Source organism: Symphalangus syndactylus, chromosome 17 (assembly GCF_028878055.3).
Source record: "Symphalangus syndactylus isolate Jambi chromosome 17, NHGRI_mSymSyn1-v2.1_pri, whole genome shotgun sequence".
Classification (NCBI taxonomy): domain Eukaryota; kingdom Metazoa; phylum Chordata; class Mammalia; order Primates; family Hylobatidae; genus Symphalangus; species Symphalangus syndactylus.
This window is the reverse complement of record NC_072439.2, coordinates 59,470,922-59,496,829: the sequence shown is the minus strand read 5'-3', so window position 1 is coordinate 59,496,829 and position 25,908 is coordinate 59,470,922. Positions and strand designations below refer to the sequence as shown.

At 39.4% G+C, this 25,908-nt stretch overlaps 1 protein-coding gene across 3 annotated transcripts in view; it reads left to right on the top strand.

Moving 5' to 3' along the window:
- VEPH1 (ventricular zone expressed PH domain containing 1) overlaps positions 1-25,908 on the top strand; it is a 255,018-nt gene that overhangs the window by 72,276 nt on the left and 156,834 nt on the right. For all 3 annotated transcript variants that reach the window (XM_063620307.1, XM_063620306.1, XM_063620308.1), the window contains 2 exons: positions 7,429-7,595; positions 22,136-22,345. In XM_063620307.1, the coding sequence (XP_063476377.1) occupies positions 7,429-7,595; positions 22,136-22,345 (377 nt within the window). The remainder of the gene's footprint in view (positions 1-7,428; positions 7,596-22,135; positions 22,346-25,908) is intronic.

The window sequence follows — 25,908 nt, the reverse complement described above, 5'->3', positions numbered from 1 at the left end:
GGGGGAAAAAAAGGAACATACTTATTTAGTTATTTAGGTATGTTTCTTTTCATAACTTGGTATTATGTGGACATTATATTATTCTACAAGATTTCGAGGCAAGGATCATGTTTTAAAAGTAAACTTAGAGATTTCTGCTTCTAACAATATATACACGTCTGTGTTCACATGATATTAATAAAAACTTAAAAGGTACAGATGAGCTCCCATTAAAGTATGGGGAAAATCCAGGGGCAAAAGACAGAGAGGAAGGCAAAAACAACAATCCCATGAGCTGATGCTATGGCCCCTCTGGAATAGGAGTGAAGTGAGATAGGGGTTATTAGTTCTATAACCACCAAATGTTGATGACCACGTGGAAGCAAAGCTTAGGCCAAAGGTGGAGAGTTAGAAGGGAGACCCTCATGAAAGCCAGGACCCTCAGAGGGTTACCTACTGTATTTCAGTAGGTACAATCTCACTCTGCCCTAGCACAAAGAGGTAGGAAGCAATCATGTCTCTCTTTGAACTCTACAAGGTCCCTCTGAGTTTGTGAATTTGGGCCTGCCCTCAGATATGTTTGGAATTCAAATATATACTATCTGCCACTGTGAAAAAAAAAAAGAATTCACAATGATATTTGAACATATGAGGAAGCAAATCACTATAAATGAGAATCAGCAGAAACCAAAAAGGATTAGACACCTCTCCCCAAGAACTTCATTTAGTTGAGATATCAGCCAAAAACTAGAAAATAAATATGTTTAAAACTATTGAAGCTCTAAAAGGAGGAATTGAAAATATGAGAAAAGAATAAGACATTGTCAAAAAGAAAAAGGCTAGGTGATTTTTTTTTAAAGAACCAAATATAACTTCTAGAATTAAAAAAAAGTTAATTGAAAATTTTAAAAGCTCAAGGCATGGATTAAGTGGCAAATTAGGCAAAGCTGAAAAGAATATTAATGAACTGGAAGACAGATATAAGGAAATAATCTAAAATGTGCTGCTTTTATGTTCAGTAATAGGATTCTAAAATCATTTCATTGTTCAGGAGGATGATAAAGAAATTAATTAATTTTGCTTTGCTCAAAAATGTTTGTTATAATTTTAAGGACAACTACCAAACTGACATAGGCATCCAAATAGAAGGAGCAGGGGGAATTTTTAAAAAAAGACTTGATCTATTAAAAAAAAGATCAATGAAGGAGGAAAGAAAAGCACAAAGAAGGATAAGTTAAAAGTACAATATTATTTGCTAAAATTAAATCAAAATATACCAATAATTACCATAAATGTTAATGAAACACATTTTCCAGTTAAGAGACAAATATTTCTATTTGTCATATAGAAATATTTTAGTCTGGGCTCACATTCAGAATCCCAGTACTTTGGGAGGCCAAAGTAGGAGGATCACTTGAGGCCAGGAGTTTGAGACCAGCCTGATCAACGTAGCAAGACCCTCATCTGCACAAAAAATTTAAAAATTAGCCTGGTGTGGTGATGTGCATCTGTAGTCTCAGCTACTCAGGAGGCTGAGGCAGGAGGATCACTTGAGCTTGGGAGGTGGAGGCTGCAGTAAGCTATGATCACACCACTGCATCCCAGCCTGGGTGACAGAATGAGACCCTGAAAAAAAAGAAAAGGAGAGAGAGAGAGAAGAAATACTTTAAAAATCCAGCTATACATCACTTACAAAAGCTACACATAAAACAAAGTAGAAATGTTAAAAGTTAAAAGCTTTAAATTGGAGGGGAGGAAGAGAACACACCAAGCAAGTATTATTCAAAAAAGCTAGCATAGCAATAGTAACATCAGTAAAAAATAGACTCAGGCAACAGAGGATAGTTAAATTATGATACAAAGAAATATTTTAACAGGAAGATATCTCTGAATTATCTAGTAGTATAGTTTCAAAAAATATAAACCAAAGGTTGACAGAATTATAAGGAGAAATGGGCAAATCCATAATCATGGAGGGAGATTTTAACAAAGCTGGTAAGTTCACCTATATCATAACTGATCATTCAAATGCCAAAAAAAAAGCCTGCCAAAGGATACAGAAACTCAAACTACATAACTTAAAGTTTGATATAATGAAATATATAGAGTACTGCCCAGATGGTTTGATGGACAAATTCTACCAAACATTCAAGGAACACATAATCCCCGTTCTATGCAAACTGCTTCTGAGAATAGTGTTCAGGAATGTGCTAAATTCATTTTACATGTCTACTAAGTATGATACCAAAAAGAGAAAAGGAAAATACAAGAAAGGAAAATTGCAACCTGTCTCATTAAGAATGTTGATGCAACAGCTCTAAATAAAGTAGTAGCCAAACACAGCAATATGCATAAAAATACACATTATGCACAGCAATATGCATAAAAATATATCATAAGCAAGTTGAGTTTATTCCAAGACTGCAAGATTGATTAAATATTAGAATAGCTGTTAATTTATTACATTAACAGTTTAAAGGGGAAGAATCATCATATCAACAGATGAGAAAAATGTTTGATAAAATTCAGCACTCAAAATAATCAAACTAGAAAGCAGACAGGAACTTACTTAAACTGAAAAAACATAAATACCATAACCTACAGAAACAGATACATATGTAATTGTAAATCCTTGGAAACATACTTTTGAAAAACAGGATTAACACAAGGATACCTGTGGACAGTGACTCTATTCATCAAAGTGTGTATTGGAAGTCCCTGCCCGTAAAGTAGGACATAAGGAAGGACATAAGGAGAAGAAGCATAAGGATTAGGATGGAAAGAAATGAAGTTGTTATCATTTATCATGAGTGGATCATCTACATACAGAAAAATCCAAGACTCAAAAGACATTATTAATAAGAGCTGAGCAACTTTTGTTGGATATAAGATCAACATATAAAAATCTATTGCTTTATTAATACCAGCAGATAAATTGAAAATGCCTTTCAAAATAAAGTTTTCATTTACAGTAGCAAAAATAGCTATGGGATACCTAAGCAACAATTTAACATAAGACACAGCTAATTATAACACCTTATTTAAAAACATAAAAAGATCTACATAGATGGAAAGATAAATTATCTTCTTAAATGAGAAGACTCAGTTTTACAAAGATGTCAGTTATGCCAAATTAGTCAATATGTTCAATATGAAAAAAAAGTCCCAGTCTGGTTTTTCAAGGATGTTGACAGACTGATACTAAAATTTGTATAGAGTAGCCAAGAAGAGCTTGAAGAAGTAGGAGGTCAGGAAGTAGGCCCTATGGGATATAATGATTTATTCTAAAATTATTGTAATTAAGAAAATGTAGACTTGATGAAGAGATGCATAAATGCCCAGAAATAGACCCAGACACATATGGAAAACCTAATATATGAAAGAGGTGTGGCAAATCAGAAGAGTAACAATTGACTACTCAATAGAAAAAATTGTTTGTATACAAAGAAAAATATATAATTAAACTTCTTCCTCATATGTACCAAAGTCAATTCCAGACGGATTAAAGACAACTACAAGAAAACAAAACCATAATGCCTTTAAGAGAAAATATAGGAGAATATTTTTATGAACCTGGAATACACAAAGATTTCTAACAAAACCTAAACCATAAAGTAAAAAAATGAAAACAGTTGACTATATTAAGAATATAATTTTAAATCAATAAATCAAAAATTCATTCAATAGCTCAGAATGATTAAGGAACTTCCAAAAATTAATAAGAAAAAATGCCAACATCCTAATAGAATATAGGCAAAGAATGTGAATGGCCAAATCACAAGTGAGGAAATCATCTATAAATATATGAAAAGGGCTGGGTGTGGTGGCTTACACCTGTAATCCCAGCACTTTGAGAGGCCAAGGCGGGCAGATCACAAGGTCAGGAGTTTGGGACCAGCCTGGCCAACATAGTGAAACCCCATCTCTACTACAAATACAAAAAAAACAGCTGGGCGTGTTGGCAGGCACCTGTAATCCCAGCTATTTGGGAGGCTGAGGCAGGAGAATCACTTGAACCCGTGAAGCGGAGGTTGCAGTGAGCCAAGATCACACCACTGCACTCCAGCCCAGACAACAGTGTGAGACTCCGTCTCAAAAACAATTATATATATGTATATATATAATTTGTTATATATAATATATAACAAGTAATTGGGAAATGAAAATTAAAGCAAAAATATTAGATACATCCCATCAGATTAGCAAACACCAATGTCTGTCATAACCAAATGTTGGCAAGGATGTGGACCAACAGAAACACTCATGCTGCTGGTGGGAGTAGATTGTCATAATCTTGGTGGTAGGCAGAATAATGGTCCCCCAAAGATGTCCATGTTCTAATCCCCAGAACCTATGAACATGTTATGTAATGTTCATTTCAGATAGAATTAAGATTGCTAAATAAGATAGGGAGATAATCCTAGATTATTTAGTTAAACCCAACACAATCACAAGGGTCCTTAAAAATGGAAAAGGGAAGCAGAAGAGAGAATCAAGGGGAGAGAAGAGATGAAGGAACAGGGATCAGAGAGATGCCATGTTGTTGGCTGTGAAGATGGAGAAAGGGGCCACAAACCAAGAAATGCAGGCAGCCTCTAAAAGCTAGATGTATCAGTCTGTTTTCACACTGCTATAAAGATACTACCTGAGACTGGGTAATTAATGAGGAAAAGAGGTTTAATTGACTCAGTTCCACATGGCTGAGGAGGCCTCAGGAAACTTAAAACCCTCACAGAAAGCAAAGGGGAAACAAGGCACATCTTACATGGCAGCAGGAGTGAGGGAGAGTACAGCAGAAACTGCCACTTTTAAACCATCAGATCTCATGAGAACCCCCTCACTATCATGAAAACAGCATGGATAAAACCACCCTTATGATCCAACCTCCTCCCACCAGATCACTCCCTTGACACGTGAGGATTACAATTCAAGATCAGATTTAGGTGGGGACAGGGAGCCAAAGCATATCACTGGTTAAGCCAAGGAAACAAATTCTCTCCTAGAGCCTCCAGGAAGGAACCCAGCCCTGGGCACACATTGATTTTAACTTAGGGAGACTTACGTCAGACTTCTGAACTATAGAAATATAAGATAATAAATTTGTGTTATTTTAGGCCACTAATTTTGAGATAATTTCTAATAACAGCTATAGAAAATGAATACAATTGCTTCACAAAGAAATTTTGGGACATCTACAAAGTCAACTCCTAGGGACATACTCAGTGCTTTGCCACTTAACTAGTTGGTCCACGGACCATCAGTGTCACCTGAGAGCTTGTTAGAAATTCAGATGCTCAAACCCTACCTCCAACCTGTTGAATCAACATCTGTGTTTTAAAGATATGCCCAGGTGACTTCTAAGCACGTTAGACTCAGAAGCACTACCCTATGAAATATCTCTCATTTTTGCACAAAGAGACAGTTATTTCAGCATTATTGATTAAAGCAATGAATAATAATAACAACATAATGTCTTTCAATCACAGAGAGTATATGAATAAGTTGTTGCATATGTGTTGGAATAACACATGGCTGTGAGAATAAAGGAAGGAGAGCTTCTTGGAGATATAACTTCTACAAAATGTTGAATAGGAAAAAATGTTGCAAAGGGATGTGTAGAGTATAATGGTATTCATATAAAACTTTAAAGCATCCAAAACAATACTATAAAATGTTTATTGATATATACGCATGTAATTAAAGTGTAAAAATACTTATGGAGATCATAAATACTCCCTTTAGGATGCTGGTTGCCTCTGGGAAGAAAAGGAAACAAATGGGATGAAAAGCAATTATGATATAAGGTTAAGTTTTGACAAATCTGGTTGGTAGGCACACCAATGTTCCTCATATTATTGCCTACATTTGTTTGATGACTTGAACTATTTCATAATTTAAAAGAAGGTATTATTTACTAATGGAATTTATAGGATTTCTGCAAAAGTTCTGCATTTGTTTTTTGTATTATTTGATTGAAATTCAAGTCAGCTGAAAATGACTAATCTGGGGTTTTTCCCTTCAAGGCTCCCAGGGCCTGTAGTGAGTTTTGTACCAAAATGCCACACAACAGTTTCCTGTCTTAGACTGCAACTGCAGTCCCTTTTAATGTGACCATTTTTGGCAGTTGATCAGTATGTCGTCATAACTAAGTTCTATAATCCAACGTTGGCTTTACAAATTGGGTATTGCATTAAAAAAATTCCTGATCTTTTAAGGAGACGCTCATAGTAAAATAAACAGAAAAAACAAATTGTTGAAAATTAAACTATTGAAAATAAATACTGATGAACACAACCTTTTAAAAGAAAACTCTAAATATTTCCAACAACTTGTATTCTGGGGAACATGATAAAACCTGTTTTAGACTTATTCTATGAACTACATGTGGAAAAAACAATTCTCATTTTTTATTGTCTCCCAAATTCATTCAGTTTTATCCAGAATCACGCTTTCATTAAATTTGGATATCGATATTCTGAAAATTCTGGCCTTCTTTCTTTAATGATCATATCTAAATTGTCTTTTATATATATAGGCATATTCCTACCACTTAATGAAGGTCCATATATGTGTAATTCCTGCTTATTTGATTCTTTCTGTGTATGGCTTCTATATACAAAGCCAAATTTAAAGTAAAAGTAAATACAGTCAAGAAAATCTTGTTCAAAAAATCCCTAGAAACCAATTCCCCTGAGACATTTAAGTACTTGTGAGGATTTTGAGAAAAAAAATCTATACCATAAAGTGATAAGCAGATGTTGCCCATATGTTGATTGCAGATAAGTTTCTATACCTTATTTAATAGTTTTCTTGAAGTTTTGCCATTATAAATCTAGTTGTCTGTACATATCTTTGAGGAAATTATGTGTGACAAACCAGCTGAGGCTAAACTTCCCTTGAAATAGTGCAGAAATTGGGGATTTAAATTTGCATTACTACTTCTTAAACTATTCGTAAAATAAGACATAGTTTCTGTACGTGAGTTGTCTAAATTATGATTCTGTGTCTTCCAGGAATGTGAATTCATTCCTCTGCACTTTTTTTGTTGTTCAGTTTCATTTAGGTACATGATTACAGCACTGCTTAGTTTTCATTTAAACATCATCCAAATTTTGTTTATCATCAGGAATTCTTTATCGGAACTGTTTCCTTCTCAAGGGTGTGGTCTGATTACTGTCAAAGTTCCTCTATCCCCATGGTGCATTACTCAGGAAAATTTTTCATTAGTTAATGGTGCTGATTGTATCATAAAATATTTCCTTTTGTGGAATCGGATTAAATCACATTTTAATCTCAGAATAAGGTACCATATTATTTTTAGCAAAAGAATTGGCCATCTTTCTGTGCTATTTAATGTGTAAGTGCAAATATTATTACATTGGTAATAATGTTATTTCTGTTGCTCATGGCCTGATAAAGTCATCATTCCCTTTATTGTTCCCTCAACAGGTAACACCATGTTGTTGAGAGTGTTACCTGCTGTGTATGAAAAGCAGCCTCAGCCAATTAATAGACACCTGACAGAACTCCTGGCCTTGATGTCTCAGCTAGAACAGCCAGAACAGTACCATCTTCTACGGCTTTTGCATGTAGCAGCAAAGAAAAAACAACCTGAGGTAAAAAGTACATTGTATATGTCATGGTCCACACAACCAGGCATGTTTCTTTGTGTGTGAACAGCGTATGTGCTTAGGATTTCCTGTCTCATACATTTATACATGTCCATTTTTTAAGTGAAAGCGCTCATCTACTTACTATATTTGTATAATGAGAAACTGGCTCATGAAATTATGGAGGGTAAGAAGTCCCATCTGTCATCTGCAAGCTAGATGCCAAGGAAAACCAGTGGCATAGTTTCAATTCAAGTCTGAAAGCCTGAGAACTGGAGAGCTGATGGCCTAAGTTACAGTCTGAGGACAGGAGAAGACCAATGTTCCAGCTCACAAAATCAGGCAGAGACAGTAAATTCTCCCTTCCTCCACCTTTTTGTTCTATTCGGGCCCTCAGTTAATTGGATGAGGCCCACCCATATTGCAGGGGCAATCTGCTTTATTCAGTCTACCCATTCGTATGCTAATCTCATCTGAAATCATCCTCACAGACACACCCAGAAATAATGTTTAATCAAATATCTGGGTGCCCCATGACCCAGTCAAGTTGACACATAAAATTAACCATCACAGGCCGAGCATGATGGCTCATGCCTGTAATTTCAACATTTTGGGAGGCTGAGGTGGGTGAATCACTTGAGGCCAGTAGTTTGAGGCCAGCCTGGACAACATGGTGAAACTGTCTATACAAAAAATACAGAAATTAGCAGAGCATGGAGGAGGCACCCGTAGTCCCAGCTACTCAGGAGGCTGAGGTGGGAGAATCACCTGAGCCAGGGAAGTTGAGGCTACAGTGAGCCAAAATCATGCCACTGCACTCCAGCCTGGGTGACAGAGTGAGACCCTGTCTTAAGAATAAATAAATAAATATTCACCATATAGATACAGTAATGAAAAGCAACAAATGGGCCAGGTGCAGTGGCTCATGCCTGTAATCCCAGCACTTTGGGAGGCCGAGGCGGGTTGATCACAAGGTCAGGAGTTCAAGACCAGCCTGGCCAAGATGGTGAAACCCTGTCTCTACTAAAAATACAAAAATTAGGCTGGGTATGGTGGCTCAGCCTCCCAGCACTTTGGGAGGCTGAGGCAGGCAGATCACGAGGTCAGGAGTTCAACCAACATGACCAACATGGTGAAACCCTGTTTCTACTAAAAATACAAAAACTAGCTGGGCATGGTGGTGCATGAATGTTATCCCAGCTACTCAGGAGGCTGAGGCAAGAGAATCGCTTGAACTTGGGAGGCAGAGGTTGCAGTGAGCCAAGATTGCACCACTGCACTCCAGCCTGGGCAACAGAGCAAGACTCTATCTCAAAAAAAAAAAAAAAGAAAGGAAAAAAGAAAAATTAGCTAGGGCGGTGGCAGGAGCCTGTAATCCCAGCTACTTGGGAGGCTGAGGCAGGAGAATCGCTTGAACCCAGGTGGCTGCGGTTGCAGTGAGCTGAGATCGAGCCACTGCACTCCAGCCTGGGTGACAGAGTGAGACTCTGTCTCAAAAAAAAAAAAAAAAAAGCAACAGATGTGCGAATCTGTAGCTATTGTAGAATGGTGATAAAGAAAGTTTAATGTCGTCATGCAGTTCTAGGAATCTGTAGTTTCTCAGGTAAGACCAAGTGAAAGACCTACACTTAACTTTATTTGTGAATTAATCAGCCTATAGTGAGAGCAAAGGTTCATTTTCCAGATAGCAAATCAGTTGTTGTTCTTTGGATTCAAGTAGAAGATTTTAACAATTACGATGCTTATGATTATCAGTAATAGAACAGCCAAACCACAATAGTTTCATCAATGAAAGGAATTTATAGCTAATGTGATGGGAAGAAATCAGATGAGGTTTGGTTCAAAAATAATGTGAACAAACAATTTCTCTATTTTGATTTCTCAGATTTGACTTCTAGGCTTCCATTTTCCACAGGCTTTCTCCTTGTCATCTCCAAATAGGTGCTAGGAGCTCTCTTGGCACTATGCTTCTCCTACATCTATCACTGCCACCAGCATCCAACAGAAGTCTTGATATTCTGTCTGTTTAGGATGCATGCTCTACCCCTAGAGCTTCTGTTGAACTGGAGGATACACAGACAGAAACTAGAGGCTGCCAGGAAGAGGGAATTCGAAATGGATTCTGGAGGGCACCAATGTATTAGTCCATTTTCATGCTGCTGATAAAGATGTACCCAAGACTGGGAAGAAAAAGAGGTTTAATTTCACTTACAGTTCCACATGGCTAGGGAGGCCTCAGAATCATGGCTGGAGGCAAAAGGCACTCCTTACTTGGTGGCAGGAAGAGAAAATGAGGAACCCCATGCAAAAGCGGAAACCCCTGATAAAACCATCAGATCTCATGAGACTTATTCACTACCATGAGAACAGTATGGGGGAAACCACCCCCATAATTCAAATTATCTCCCCCTGCGTCCTTCCCACAACATTTGGGCATTATGAGAGTACAATTCAAGATGAGATTTTGGTGGGGACACTGAGCCAAACCATAACATTACGTCCCTGGCCCATCCAAATCTCATGTCCTCACATTTCAAAACCAACCATGCCTTCCCAGCAGTCCCCCAAAGTCTTAACTCATTTCAGCATTAACACAAAAATCCACAGTCCAAAATCTCATCTAAGACAAGGCAAGTGCCTTCTGCTTATGAGCCTGTAAAATCAAAAGCAAGTTAGTTACTTCCTAGATACAGGCATTGGGTAAATACAGCTGTTCCAAATGGGAGAAATTGGCCAAAGCCAGGGGCTACAGTTCCCACACAAGTCTGAAATCCAGCAGGGCAGTCAAATATTAAAGCTCTGAAATGATCTCCATTGACTCCATGTCTCACATCCAAGTCACAGTGATGCAAGGGTTCCCATGGTCTTGGGCAGCTCCACCCCTGTGACTTTTCAAGGTACAGCCTCCCTCCTGGCTGCTTTCACAGGCTGGTGCCCCAGTAGGGACTCTGCTGTGTGGAGGCTCTGACCCCACGTTTCCCTTCTGCACTGCCTTAGGAGAGGTTCTCCATGAGAGCCCTACCCCTGCAGTAAACTTCTGTCTGGACATCCAGGCATTTCCATACAGCCTCTGAAATCTAGGCAGAGGTTCCCAAACCTCAATTCTTGACTTTTGTGTACCCACAGGATCAACACCACATGGCAGTTGTCAAGGCTTGGGGTTTGCACCCTCTGAAGTCATGGCCTGAGCTGTATTTTGGCCCCTTTCAGTCACGGTGGGAGTGTCTAGGACACAGGGAACCAAGTCCCTAGACTACACACAGCGTGGGGGCCCTGGCCCTTGCCCATGAAACCATTTTTTCCTCCTAGGTCTCTGGGCCTGTGATGGGAGGGGCTGCCATGAAGACTTCTGAAATGCCCTGGACACATTTTCCCCATTGTCTTGGGGATCAACATTTGGCTCCTTGTTACTTATGCAAATTTCTGCATCCGGCTTGATTTTCTCCTCAGAAAATGGGTTTTTCTTTTCTATCACATTGTTGGCTGCAAATTTTCCAAACTTTTATGCTCTGCTTCCTTATAAAACTGAATGTCTTTAACAGCACCCAAGTCACATCTTGAATGCTTTGCTGCTTAGAAATTTATTTGCCAGATACCCTAAATCATCTCTCTCAAGTTCAAAGTTCCAGAAATCCCTAGGGCAGGGGCAAAATGCTACCAGTCTCTTTGCTAAAACATAACAAGCATCACCTTTGCTGCAGTTTCCAACAAGTTTCTCATCTCCATCTGAGACCACCTCAGCCTGGACCTTATTGTCTATATCCCTATCAGGGTTTTGGTCAAAGCTATTCAACAAGTCTCTAGGAAGTTCCAAATTTTCCCACATTTTCCTGTTTTCTTCTGAGCCCTCCAAACTGTTCCAACCTCTGCCTGTTACACAGTTCCAAAGTCACATCCAAATTTTCAGGTATCTTTTCAGCAACGCCCCACTCTACTGGTACCAATTTACTGTATTAGTCAATTTTTATGCTGCTGATAAAGACATACCCAAGACTGGGAAGAAAAAGAGGTTTAATTCGACTTACAGTTCCACATGGCTGGGGAGGCCTCAGAATCACGGCAGGAGGCAAAAGGCACTTCTTACATGGTGGCAGTAAGAGAAAATGAGGAATATACAAAAGTGGAAACCCCTGATAAAACCATCAGATCTTGTGAGACTTATTCTCTACCATGAGAACAGTTTGGGGGAAACTGCCCCCATTATTCAAATTATCTCCCACCAGGTCCCTCCCACAACATGTGGGAATTATGGGAGTACAATTCAACATGAGATTTGGGTGAGGACACAGAGCCAAACCATATCAACCAACATGTGTGCACAGTGAATATGAATGGTTAGCCCAAGGTTATTCAATTATGGTTGTCCCGTTTCTTTATAGTTTCACCATCCACCACTTGAAAAAAAAAAATCAATGCTTAAGTGAAGACTGGAACATTTGTGTTCAACATCCAAATTATTCAAAGAAAATCAAGAAAGAATAGTTATATGCATAATTAGCCACAATAGACTGAAAGCTCCTTTGACAAGAAACGGTTTCTTCTCTCTTCTGTATCTTAGACTTTTCCATAGTATCTGATAGTGCTCAATAAATGTTCATAGAACCAAACTGAGAATAAACATAGAATCAAATTAAACAAGGTGATAAATGCTTTGCAAATGGCATAAAGAGAGATAGGGGGTAATGAATTCTACTTTAGAGGAAAATAGATGCCATGAAGTCCCACAAAGGGTGTGGCATCAGGCCATACCCTGAAGAATGCATACTTTTATGCAGATGATTCAGAGCTGGGAATCTTGGATATTGGGAGCAGAATTTACAGGAAGCTTCAGGAGATGAGACCAACAAGGATGACCAATGCCTGAGCCTCACTCCCAGGGATTTTGGTTCAGTAGGTTCAGTAGACACAATTGGGGACCCCAACTGTGTCTTTTTACAAGTACCCCTATGGTGCTGCTGCTATTGCTTCAAGGGACCACACTTTAAGGAGCAAGGCTAGAGCTCAGGCAGAGGACTGGGGAATTCTATGTTACTGGTATGCACTGTCCCTTTTGCACATAGAGCAATATGTCGTTATTTTTGCATGACTGTTTCTTTTGGTGCACTATAAACTCCTTAAGGTACATAGGATTCTTATCTACATATTCATATGCACTCCCTAGTGTAGTGCTGGGTTACATAGTAGGATTTGAATAAAAAGTTATTGAATTAAGAAATGAACAAATTAACAAGAGACAAAAATAGTGAAGACATGAAGAACGAGGAAAACTCATGCTGTATTCTCCAAAGGGGAAAAAGTGGCTCAACAGGGTCAAGGTCTAGAGAAGTAAAAAAGACAAGAGACAGGCATTGACCTTGGATTTGGCAATTGGGGCTCACAAGTTGTATCTTTTTTATAAAAGGCAGCATCATTGAGGCAGGGTGGGAGAAGTCAGTCATTTATTGTGGATTGCATATGGAAGGGAAGGTTAGGAAAGGACCATGTGAGTATGGACTGCCAATTCCGGGAGTTTAGAAGAAACAAGGAGAGTTAAAGACACAATAGGAATAAAGGGATTGAAGATGTGAGAGGAAATAAGAGACAGAGCAAGGTGCTGGAGGAAGATGGGGAATGTATTCCAGAGCACAAGTGAGAGAACCAATTTTGGAAAGGATTGAGGACAGAAAGGATGAGCAAAACTGCAGTAGAGTTTGGGGTGAGGAGTGGAGTTGAAGGATTATTGGATCACCTAGAGCAGAGGTCCCCAACTGGGGAAATAACTGGGCAGCTTCCATTTCCACTGCAGAGAAGGCTACAAGAGGAAGAGTTTCCTCAGTGCTGGTCCCAGCAGGCAGGGGAGGGTAGACAATGGCACTGATAGTGACTGAGCTCATACCATGTACCAGGCACTCTGTAGGTGTATCACAGACATCTCATTTATTTCCCACAACAAGCTTTTTATTTTATAAATAGAGAAGCCAACATTTGGAGAGGTTTTTAAGAACAGTGGTGGTACCAAAGGGTGACTTGGTGGGTGAGGTGGCTTTTCACATGCACTTCATCTTTATCAGCCTTTCAACTTTAATGTCCCCCACTGACCATCGGAGTCATACTACCTTCCCTAAAACCATTCTAAAACCATCTGGGCCTCACACTAGCTGGATCACTTTCCCAAAGCCGGATAGATCAGGCCAAGCTGCAACACAAACCCAGTCTAATTCCAACCAGTGAAATCTTTTGACCTCAACACACTAAAGAATCAAGGCTGTAAGGCTGTGGCTTGTGAAGCAAATGAGAGTTCCAGAAGATACTGGAGAAGGTGAGGGAGAAAGGGCAGTTGGAGGGTGGCTAGACAAGAGAAGGAGAGTAAACAAAATGAGGAGAGGGTGAACTCACATTCTGCTAGGTATTGTGGGTGCTGAGTGTGGATCCCAGAACAAAGAAGCCAGGGTTTAGGGAGCACCTAGAGTGATGTGGATGGACCCCACCCACGCCAGGATCCTACCTGGGGGGAAGAAGTTGTAATGGGGGGATTGTGGAGCCCCATTTCCTGTCACCCCTACCTTCATGGTAAAGCAGCCTCTCCACTTGCCTCCCTCAGCTCTTCGTGCTCTGTTCCTGCTGCCAGCAGCCCTAGAACTAGAGCGCACCCTTGATTTCAAAGGGTCTGTCACCACAGGTGGTACAATACAGAAACTGCCTGATTCACCTTCTCCCTCACCCCTTCCTTAATTAGACAGTGAGCAAGGGAAATGGAAGGAAATGTGGTGAAAGGGTTTACTGAGAAGGGAAATAAGTGGCGACAACCGGAAATACAGACTGAAGCTTTCAAGTTAAGCCTAATTCATTTCAGGTGAAATAGGAAGCTAAATAAGGAGGTTTTGACTTTGTGAAACTGGAATTCAAGTGGAGCTTCCATGCCTGCATTAAAGCATTACTGATGCTCTGTAACTTGGAGGTAAACTGAGTGGGCACTCTAGGGAGGGCAATGTGCAGGGATGCTTCATGTGTCCTGAATGCCCTTCTCACTACCCACCCTCTGTGACCTGGGATAACATGGCTTTCCAGGGCTGGAGGGTCAACAGTTGGCCCTTGAAAAAAAATTTCTCTACATAAAGCTGACTAGTCCATAAGACTGTGAAGGTAGCATCGCTTCAACATCCATGTATCTGTGAGCTCCACGATGTGGCTAACTGAGCAGGTGGGTCCCCTTCCTCCATCACTGCCCTCTAGGCATCCTACTTTTCAGGACACTATCCTTGCCAGATAGAAAGAGGCAGTTCCTGGCTAGTAATTTATAACTGGTACCTCCAGAGAATTCTCAGGATCCATTTACAGAAAAAGGCTGGGTGGTCAACTTTCCAAGTGGTCTTTATGAGAATCAAGTCTATAATCTTGGCTGCTGTAAACCATGCTGTAGTCTAGCCAATGAAAGGAACAGAGTTTAGTAACACATATAAGCACATCTGTTGTTATCCCTGGGACATTAACTTCTAGCCCCAAGCATACAGCAATGAGTGACAGGAAGTGGCAAGGGCAGCCTTCCGGTGATGGATGTTCAGACACAGCGGAGCTGCTTTTGTGATCTGTTCCCTAGAGGGGAGAATTATTTTCTAGGATTTTCGCTCAACAGTGTAGAGCATTCCTATTCACACACCTAATCGAGGCCAAGAATACTCAGAGGTCACTTTTGGTATTTATTTAAAATAAGAAGTCATTTGCAGAACATTAAGAAGATGGAGTGCTGGAATATGTAGACTGTTCTGAAATTTAGAGCAGAACTATGGTTTTTGGAATATATAATATTTTTCAGTATGGTAGGAATTAGTAAATAAAAATGGCAGTCATTTTGTACATTTCTAGAGATTAGTAGATTCTTAATGCTAGCCAAAGTAATTAAAAGAGAAAATTGGGCCTGAAGACTAATTGAAGAGGAAGTGTGTGCCCACACACATATGTGTGTGTATGTGTGTGTGTACATAATTGCTCTTTTTTTTTCTCCTTCAACTTTTAAGTTCTGGGGTACGTGAGCAGGGTGTGCAGGTTTGTTACATAGGTAAATGTGTGCCATGGTGGTTTGCTACACAGATCAACCCATCACCTGGGTATTAAGCCAAGCATGCATTAACTATTCTACCTGATGCTCTCCCTCCGCCCAGCCCCCAACAGGCCTCAGTGTGTGTTGTTCCACCCCTCCCACATCATATGCTTGTATTTTCATGGTTCACTTCCCACTGATAAATGAGAACATGTGGTGTTTGGTTTTCTGTTTCTGCATTAGTTTGCTGAGGATAATGGCTTCCAGCTCCATCCATGTCCCTGCAAAGGACATGATCTTGTTCCTTTTTATGACTGCATAGTAGTCCATGGTATATATGTGCCATATTTTCTTTATCCAGTATTTGGGTTGATTCCATGTCTTTGGTATTTGGGTATTTGGGTCGATTCCATGTCTTTGGTATTGCAAATGGTGCTGCAATGAACATACGCATGCATGTATCTTTATAATAGAATGATTTATATTCCTTTGGGTATATACCCACTAATGAGATTGTTGGGTCAAATGGTATTTCTGGTTCTGGGTCTTTGAAGAATCACCACATTGTCTTCCAAAATGGTTGAACTAATTTACATTCCCATCAATAGTGTAAAAATGTTCCTTTTTCTCCACAACCTCACCAGCATCTATTTCTTCTTGACTTTTTAGTAATCACTATTCTGACTGGCGTGAAACAGCATCTCACTGTGGTTTTGATTTGAATTTCTCTAATGATCAGGGATGTTGAGCTTTTTTTCATATGTCTGCTGGCCACATGAAGGTTTTCTTTTGAGAAGTGGCTATTCACGTTCTTTGCCCACTTCTTAATGGAGTTGTTTGTTTGTTTATTTTCTTGTAAATGTTTAAGTTCCTTGTAGATTCTGGATATTAGACCTTTGTCAGATGGATAGATTGCAAAAATCTTCTCCCATTCTGTAGATTATATGTTCACTCTGATGATAGTTTCTTTTGCTATGCAGAAGCTCTTTAATTAGATCCCATTTGTCAATTTTTGCTTTTGTTGCAATTGCTTTTGATGTTTTCATCATGAATCTTTGCCTGTGCCTATGTCCTGAATAGTATTGCCTCAATTTTCTTCTAGGGTTTTGATCTTTCAGGGTTTTACATTTAAGTCTTCAATCCATCTTGAGTTAATTTTTGTATAAGGCGTAAGGAAGGGATCCTGTTTCAGTCTTCTGCATATGGCTAGCCACTTCTCCCAGCACGATTTATGGAATAAAAAATCCTTTCCCCCTTGCTTGTTTTTGTCAGGTTTGTCAAAGTTCAGATGGTTGTAGATGTGCGGTCTTATTTCTGAGATCTCTATTCTGTTCCATTCGTCTATGTGTCTGTTTTTGTACCAGTACACTGCTGTTTTGGTTACTGTAGCCTTGTAGTTTAGTACGAAGTTGGGTAGTATAACGCCTCCAGTTTTATTCTTTTTGCTTAGGATCGTCTTGGCTATTTGGGCTCTTCTTTGGTTCCAAATGAATTTTAAAACAGTCTTTTCTAATTCTGTGAAGGTCAATGGTAGTTTAATGAGAATAGCATTGAATCTGTAAATCGTTTTGGGCAGTATGGCCATTTTCACAATACTGATTCTTCCTATCTATGAGCATGGAATGTTTTTTCCATTTGTTTGTGTCCTCTCCGATTTTCTTGAGCAGTGGTTTGTAGTTCTGCTTAAAGAGGTCCTTCACTTCCCTTGTTAGCTGTATTCCAAGGTATTTTATTCTCTTTGCAGCAATTGCGAATGGGAATTTATTCATGATTTGGCTCTTTGCTTGCCTGCTGTTGTTATATAGGAATGCTAGTGATTTTTGCATATTGATTTTGTATCCTGAGACTTTAATTGCTTGAAAACAGAAGAATTGAAATGTTATTTGCTGTAAATTAAGTTATGGCACTGTTTTCAGATGGCCCTATCCTCAAGGTGCACGTGATCTGGGAGATGTATCCATCAATCTTCAATGACAAAATGCCAAACTCGTGAATAGACTGCTGTGGGAGCACAGAAGAGGAAGTGACTAATTCTATTCAGGAAAAGCCAGGGAATTCAGGGCTGCAGCCCTATGCTGGGCTACTTGGTTTTGAGCATTCTGTTTGGGCCCTCCTTTACTTGCACCCACAGTTCCCATCCACTCTTTTGCCCACTAAACTCAGTTCAGGTAACTGAGATCTTGGAATTCCTTTCCCAGGTATCTCAGATCTGCTTCCAGGGCTTATGAAGACTTTGTCCTTGGGTCTATTCTCCTGAGAACAAGCCATGCCAACAGTTGACCCCATATTCTTGAGAGGTGGCCTAGAAGAGCTTGCATATGTGGACTGGGGTGTTCACATGCAGGGCAAAGCCAGGGGTCGAAATAGAAGAGAAGGGATGGGGCAAGGAATGGGGGCTGAGAGACATCTCTCTGTTTTCTCTACAGAGGCCAAACATTCTAAATTCAAATCAAGCATCACAGATTGTTATAAAGGCACATTTGTCCGGGAGGAGGATAGAACATTTTATATAGCAGCTGAATATTTGTGGTTTAAGGGTCTCTGCTTGTACCCTAGGGTCAGGTCCTGCATGTGTTAGGGTGGGCTGGAAAGAAGACTTCCAAGAAGTAGAGATTTGAGATCGAATTTGAAAGTATGAGATTTCTCTCTGTGTTCAAGCCACTGTGAGTGATCAGTGCCATGTAGCTGGGTCATGGGGGAAGAATCTGCCGATAGGCCCATCAAAAAAGACACTGGAATCTGGAATACCACGGCATTGGAATTTTGGACATGGGCCATGAGAAATTTTTGAAAGTCGCTAAGAGAGACATGAGGTAATTAGATCGGAGTTTAAGGGCTATGACTCTGGTGGCAGTGAGAAGCCTGAACAGAAGGGACAGAGACTTGAGGCAAGAAGGCCAGTTTGGTAGCTTTTTCAGCTGTCCATGGTTTACAGCCTGAACAAAGTCCATGTCAGCTTGTTCTCTGCAGCCAGAATCTATATTCTTAGTGGCTACTTGGCTCTCAGCGAAGCACAGCATTCCCTGAGTCAGGAAGGCAGCTCCCAATGAGGAAGCACTGAAGACACCAGCCTAAGGAAATGCCCTATGTTTGGAAAATAAAATTCCTTCTAATCCAAGAATAATCTATCTAAAACCCAAAGCAGACTTATTTCTCATGTGTGGATAAATTTCAAGAAATATCTATCTTTTCTATCATTATCTTAACAAACTTTAGGCTATTAGGAATTCAGAGTAAAAAAAAACAACTTTTGTTTAATTTGTAAAATTGTTATTATTTAGTTTACATTGTTCAAGGCTTCGCTTCCCTTGCTCTTTCTATGGATTCAACTATGCCCAGGTGTATGTATTTGCCTTGAGCTTCTTTCTTTCCCTTTCTCTCTCCTTTCTTTCTCTCTTTCTTTCTCTTTCTCCTTCCATCCTTCCTTTCTTTCTCTTTCTGTCTGTCTGTCTTTCTTTCTCTCTTTTTCTTTTCTTTCTTTATTTCTTTCTTTCCTCTCTTTCCTTTCGCTCTTTCTTTATGTCTCTTCCTTCCTTCCTTCATTTCTTCTTTTTCTTTCCTTTTTGATTGTTCTTTATGGGACAACAGCTAAAACCCATGCTGTGTAGCTTGGGACGTATCGCTGGAGTTTAAATTTTTTAAGTAAAAGTGACATGACTAGAAGCACATGTCACAAAGACCTTGGTGTTCAGGAAACAGGACCTGAAGAGTAAGGAATGGGAAACGAAACTTTACAGAATGGGACAGGAAATGTGCATGCATTTTTCATTGCTAAAAACATGAGGTTAAGTATGTTGCCCTGACCTGGAGCAGCTGGCTGACACTTCTGCCATATATGCCAAGGATCTCGCATGGCTTCTCCTGAAGGACATACAATTGGTCCCTAATGCACAGGATTGTGCATTTCTAGAACTGTGCATTCATATATGCCATTTACCAGAATCTAGCCCTATTCTTTCCTCCAAAAGTAATAAATATGAATCTAAAGTTTAAATCTCTATATAGGATAATTTTAGTTATCTAGAAACTTCCTTCTTTCATGTTCTTGTTAGTTGTTTTGTAGTAATACATGATGGTGTATGTTTAAACATTGTGTACAACTCTTTAACTACTATGGGGTGGGGGAGATGTTTTATTCAGATGTCACTCTATACAAATTAGATTTACCTTCCTTTGATTTGTTGCTCAAAAACTTATTAACTCACCTTCTGGATAAACTCTGTGTAAGGCATTAGGTATCCAATGGTGTACAAATAGGGATGATTCTTTACCTTGTGGAGCTTTCAATCCAGCCTGAAAGGCATCTAGAGCAGCAGTAAGAAGGAAGCATGTGAAGGACCTGCTCAGGGCCACTTAGGGTACAGTGGGAGCTTCCACAAGGGCACTATAGACTGAGAAGGAAGAGGAGAGGAGCTGAGGGATGTTTCTTAAGGAAATAACAGTTCATCTGAGGCCTCAAGAATGATCAGGAGCTACTCAAGCAAAATAGAGGCAGCAAGAATTCCAGGCAGAACAAATCACATGAGTAAAATCCCAGATGCAAAAGAAAATTTAGCAAGTTAAGAATTTTTTTAAAAAATTCATCGTAGTTGATGTGTGATATGTAGTAGGAACTGGACTGGGAGAAGGTGGACCAAGTGGGCAAGAGACTGAATGTGGGAAGATGGATAGGAGTCAGGTATAAAAAAAAGGGCAAGTGACTGTAGGGTTTTAAGGCAGGAAAAAACACCATTGTGGCTAAAGCGGAGAAGAGATTGGATGGGCAAGACTGAAGGCAGGGAGACCTGTTAGGAGGCTGTTGGAATTACCCATCTGTGAAATGCCTGGGTCAGTGATCTCAGCTCCACGTCCCCCTGAGAGAGGCCTTCCCTGACCCTTTGCCTAAATTAGAGCCCTGGGACAGTCTCTCACAGAGCCCTACATTTTCCCCATATAGGGATTTATTAAAATTTATAATTGTTCATTTCTGATGTGATTATTTCTTTTACTGAATGTCTCCTTTACTAAACAGTGAATCTTTTCAGATTTATTGCTATCCCCATCACCTACAGCTTGCAAATAGGAAGGACTCAATCAGTATTTGTGAATGAGTGAATGAATGGATGAATATAAAGAGAAGGGAGTGAACAGATCTGTGGGATTCTTGGGTATTGGAATCAACAGGACATGATGATTGCTTGGATAACAGCTGCTGGTAAGGGAGAAACAGTTTCTAGTTTGAGTAGCCAGGTGGATAATGGTGTCATTTATGAGAAAAGGAGGCACTTAGGGCCAGAAGGGGTGGTAGGAGAAGCAGGTTTTTGGCAGGGGGTGGATTGTGAGTTCAACTTTGGGCAAATGGTGCTGTGTATCAGATTTGGTTTTAATACTGGAAGCTACATTTAAAGTCTGCCCTACTCAAAAAATGACAAATCAATAAAGTAAATCAAACACAAACAAAAGAAACAAACAAAGCAGAAATATGGATGGGCAAATCTGTTTCACTTTTGTTGTTCAGTTTCCCACAGGTTTCCCTTTCTAGTTGTTCTATTTTAGCAAACAAAACAATTCATCAAATTATCAATATGTGACATATTAACATAGAGTCTTTATTCCACAAAAGAGTTCCATTTTCTCAGATAAATTTCACCTTTACATTCATATAAGCATTAAGAATCAAGAAAAAATATTAAGATAATGCAACTATGGTATAAATCATTTTGCTTTAATAATTTTATCTTATTATTACATTTTTGTGATCAAAATGGAAAATTGAAGAAAATGTGGGAGATCTTTTCTGCTTTCTTATTTTTATTTATTAAACATTTCTAAACTGGATTTCTCCATTTTGAAGGCTTTGATTAAAGTCAACAAGGATCTCCTACCTACTTAAATTGTCCTTTAAATTGCAGCTTTCATGGTGGTTGGAGGAAATGTAGCATTCCCAATGAGGAAATAACACATCAAAACTTGATTTATGAATAGTAACACTGAAGCACTTTTTTTTTTTTTTTTTTTGAGACGGAGTCTCGCTCTGTCGCCCAGGCTGGAGTGCAGTGGCGCAATCTCGGCTCACTGCAAGCTCCGCCTCCTGGGTTCACGCCATTCTCCTGCCTCAGCCTCTCCGAGTAGCTGGGACTACAGGCGCCCGCCACCACGCCCGGCTAATTTTTTTGTATTTTTAGTAGAGACGAGGTTTCACTGTGGTCTCGATCTGCTGACCTCGTGATCCGCCCACCTTGGCCTCCCAAAGTGCTGGGATTACAAGCGTGAGCCACCGCGCCCGGCCATTGAAGCATTATTTTAAACTTCACTCTTCAATAGCAAGTCACAGATTAAAAGAAAAAGGAACTAAAGGCTCTGAAGATTTTATTGTAAATTTTAAGTTCTAAACTTGGGAGATTTGCCTGAGTACCAATGAGGGTAATAATCCCAGAATGTGTTGAGTTCAGGTTTAATGCAAAAAAAAGTTTGCTTTCAAAATTAATTCCAATTTAATTAACTTTTCTCTTTCTTCTTTCTTCCCTCCTCCTCTCCTCTCTCTTTATAGGTAGTTCAGAAGTGTATTCCTTTCCTAATTGGGCATTTGAAGGATTCAACCCATAATGACATCATCCTAAACATCCTCATAGAGATAGCAGGCTATGAGCCAGTGGCTTTGAACGGTTTTCTTCCAATGCTGAAAGAGATTGGTGAGAGATTCCCCTACCTCACTGGACAGATGGCAAGGATTTATGGAGCTGTTGGGCATGTGGATGAAGTAAGTTTGGCTTTTTTCTCTCCATTCCCCTGAATTACACTGGCACTTAATCCAACCTATTTAATAGGTTGGATTATTATGACATGCAAATTTGCCCTGGGATTTCTGGGAGTTCCAATTTCTCTTTGACATACAAATTTGTCCTGGGATTTCTGGGAGTCCCAATTTCTCTTTCAGTCGTTTTACATGGACAATGGCCTCTGAGTCAAGTAGCAGGGTTATGTGGAAGGTTTAGGAAGTGAGTCTTTTATTGCTGCTGTGTCACCTGAAGAAGGAGGGTTAAAATGGAGAGAGCACTGAAAGATTCAAGACCACTTTACAGTAACAACAACCAATAAAAGAGCTGTATCTTATTTCAGGTTGCAATTTCTCTTAACCCAGGAGACCATCAGTAAGCACTGAATTAGATTTCATAGACTACCCTTTAATGAGAGCCCATAGCTATCATGTCAATAAGTGCCTGGGTTCAGAATGTTTTCAGTCCTCTGAATGTTATTTGGGAGAGTGAAATAAACGTTTGTGGATGTTTAAAAGTACTAGGCTAAATATTTGCATAATGGCATCTTTCAGTAGGGACAACAGGATGCCATCAGAGTTTATGGGGATTAAGCAAATAAGAAAGTTTTCAGAAATTCAGGTTTCAAAGACATGCATGTCTCTCTGATGATTTTATGTTGGGATTTAGGATTTTTATATTTTAAAATAAAAACAAATCTATAATTGACTGAGAGCTTTTCCTTGAACCCATTTATATATAATATAATTAGCTATTCAATAAGTATAAAATTGTCAAACTTTTAAAAGGAATTTCACAGTTCATTGAGTTCAATCCCTTGATTCTGCATAAGACAAAATTAAAAAACAGAAACGTTATGTGACTTACCCAAACTCAGATTGAGTTAGTAACCCAGTTAGAATTAGATCTTTGGTATCTTCGGCATCCATTTTCGAATTCTGTCTTAAAATGCGTCTTTGGTGCTGTTTGATTATATTTCTTCTGAGAGTTATGGTGAACCCCTTGAGTCCTGCCTGGCTTCCTCCTGGTCGAGGCTCTTTCTCCTCTAGCTTCCCAGAGGAGGGCGGGAGAACTGAGTTCCCAAGCCTGCACCTGTCAACGTGAGGATGGATCTTGAAAGGGGATTTCTGTGGTGTAGATGTACTCTTAGTATAATCCCTTTCTATGCACCTAAGGGTTCATTCCCCAAACAACCATCCAGCAGTTTATATAAAACACTTAGCACAGTTCCTGGCATATTAAAAAAATTCTTGATGGATTTCAACTAACAACAAGAAAGTAACAGCAGCAATATAATAAATGAAACCTGCCTAGCTGGAGAGGCCAACGAGAGAGGGAAAAATACAAGTGTGATTGTACTTCCTCACACAAAGTCTTCTGTAGTCTCATCCACTGCCTATGGGATATTATGCAAACTCCTTGGCATGGCCCTAGCTTCCTTCTATATCTTCACCTCTTACCTGTCCAGTCTACTTCATTCCCCTATATTCTGACTACTCAGGATTTTACACCCTTCCCTGCACACCCCTCTGACATACGTTGAGACCTTCACAGCTTATTCTGCCTGGATAGTTTTTACCGCTTTCTCCTACTTATCTTACCTGACCCAGCTCAAATGTTGCATCTTCTGTGAGTTCTTCCCAGTCCCCTTAGGCAAAGTTAGTCACTCCCAGTCTATACTTCCACAGTAATTTGGTTGTACCTCAAATGTGTCATGGTTGTATCTCAATCATGTCTGTTGCAATTTGCAGGTTAATGTCTTTTTCTCCTCCCTATGTCTCTCAGCTTCCAGGGGAAATAAATATTATCAAATCCATCTGAATTCATCTGTGGCCATAAGACTGAATGAGTACTTGAGAGTACTGGTAATTAAGAATTTGAGGGTTGATTTCTCACTTGAACTTTGATTCCATCAAGTCTGTCTACTTATTCTAGATGACATAATTATAACTTAAGAGAGAGGAGGAGGAAATATCAGTATGGAGAGGACTGTATACTTCTGAGCTTATACAATCTATCTCTGATATATAGCAGGTGAAAGATGAGAATAAAGTTGACAGGGGAATACGGAGTCATTATACAACAAACATGTGATGAGCCAAAGCCATCCATAATGGCTGCTAGGAGGTGACATAAATGAAAGATGATACTGAGTAGATTATAAAGAGATTTTCATATATGAGGCCTCAGCAGGCTGCAAATTGGTTGAAGTACAGCTCCAAAAAGGAACACTCACCACTGTAGACTGAGCAGTGATCACCACCAAGGAACTGTCTGTGCAAGAATCCATTACATGAATGAATTTGCTTACGATGAGGGCAAAAGTAACACGGTGACTAAGAGGGTGGGCTCAGAGTCAGCCTGCCTTGATTTCAGTCCTGACTCAGCCACTCACCAGCTATGGGCAACTTACATCACCTCTCTTGACTCAGTTTACTCATCTGTAAAATAGGAATATTATTCACCTCTTAGGTTTGTTGTGAGGATTTAATGAGTTAACCCATGTGGAACAGTATTTAGCAAATAGTAAACATTTGATAAATGTCAGCACTTTATTACTTTACTCAGCATTGTCCAAGTCTTTCTCATTGCATTTATTTGTATACAGGCTAAAACTTGACCCTAACAGACTGAAATTGGGGAGGTGAAAACTAGGGAAATGGCTTACCTTGCCTCTGCTTCTCCAAAGAAAGCAGCTGAATGGGTAGGCATATGTGGGACCAGTCAAAATCAGGAGACAGAATTGGAATGAGGCACCATAGACAACCACATGTATCATTAAAGGTGGAAAGCATAGCTGGCTACACAATTTTTCTTTTTTAGGAAATAACTGGTGTATGTAGATTTTTATTCCTTAGGGTGGAATGTATGTCTGTTTTACATTTGTATCGCAGACCACCATTCGTGGGAGAAATAAGGATAACAAAAATAATAAAGCCTCATTTTGTAAAGCTTCATAATTTAAAATAGGCCTTGTTTTCTTGGGCCACTGGAAGTACATTGCTTTCCATAAAGGGTAGGTGGTCCCCACCTCCCCAGCTATATAAACAGCTCAAATAAGTTTGCAGCAATTTTTTAAAAACTCTTAAACTAAATATGAAGTGGTTTAAGTTAAACTAGGTTGATGTTTCTCGTCCATGGAGGATTGAAATAGAATATTTGTTTCCACTTTAGAGAGTTTTACTTTTTCATTATTTCCTTCCCTAATTAGACTGTCTTAGCCATGCAAGTGGTCTCAGCTCACTTGTTAGGTATTATCGTTATTATAGCCCTCTTTCCTAACATGGGTCAACTTGGAAAAGAGAACACTTTAGGAATGGCATTGATGTTTTTTTTTTTTGGGGAGGCCAACTTGAATTCATGTATCTTTCCATCTATTTAAGCCTCAAATAAGTGAACTGAAACAAATTTTAGTTTAATAGTCATCTTTACTTTAGGGTCTGGTCTTATTAGAAAGCACATACCAGTATGTAGCATGCACTTCATTACCATGCCCCTCCTCTGTGCCAGACCTACAAGGCAGTAGACCTAGTGGTGGAAACAGAGA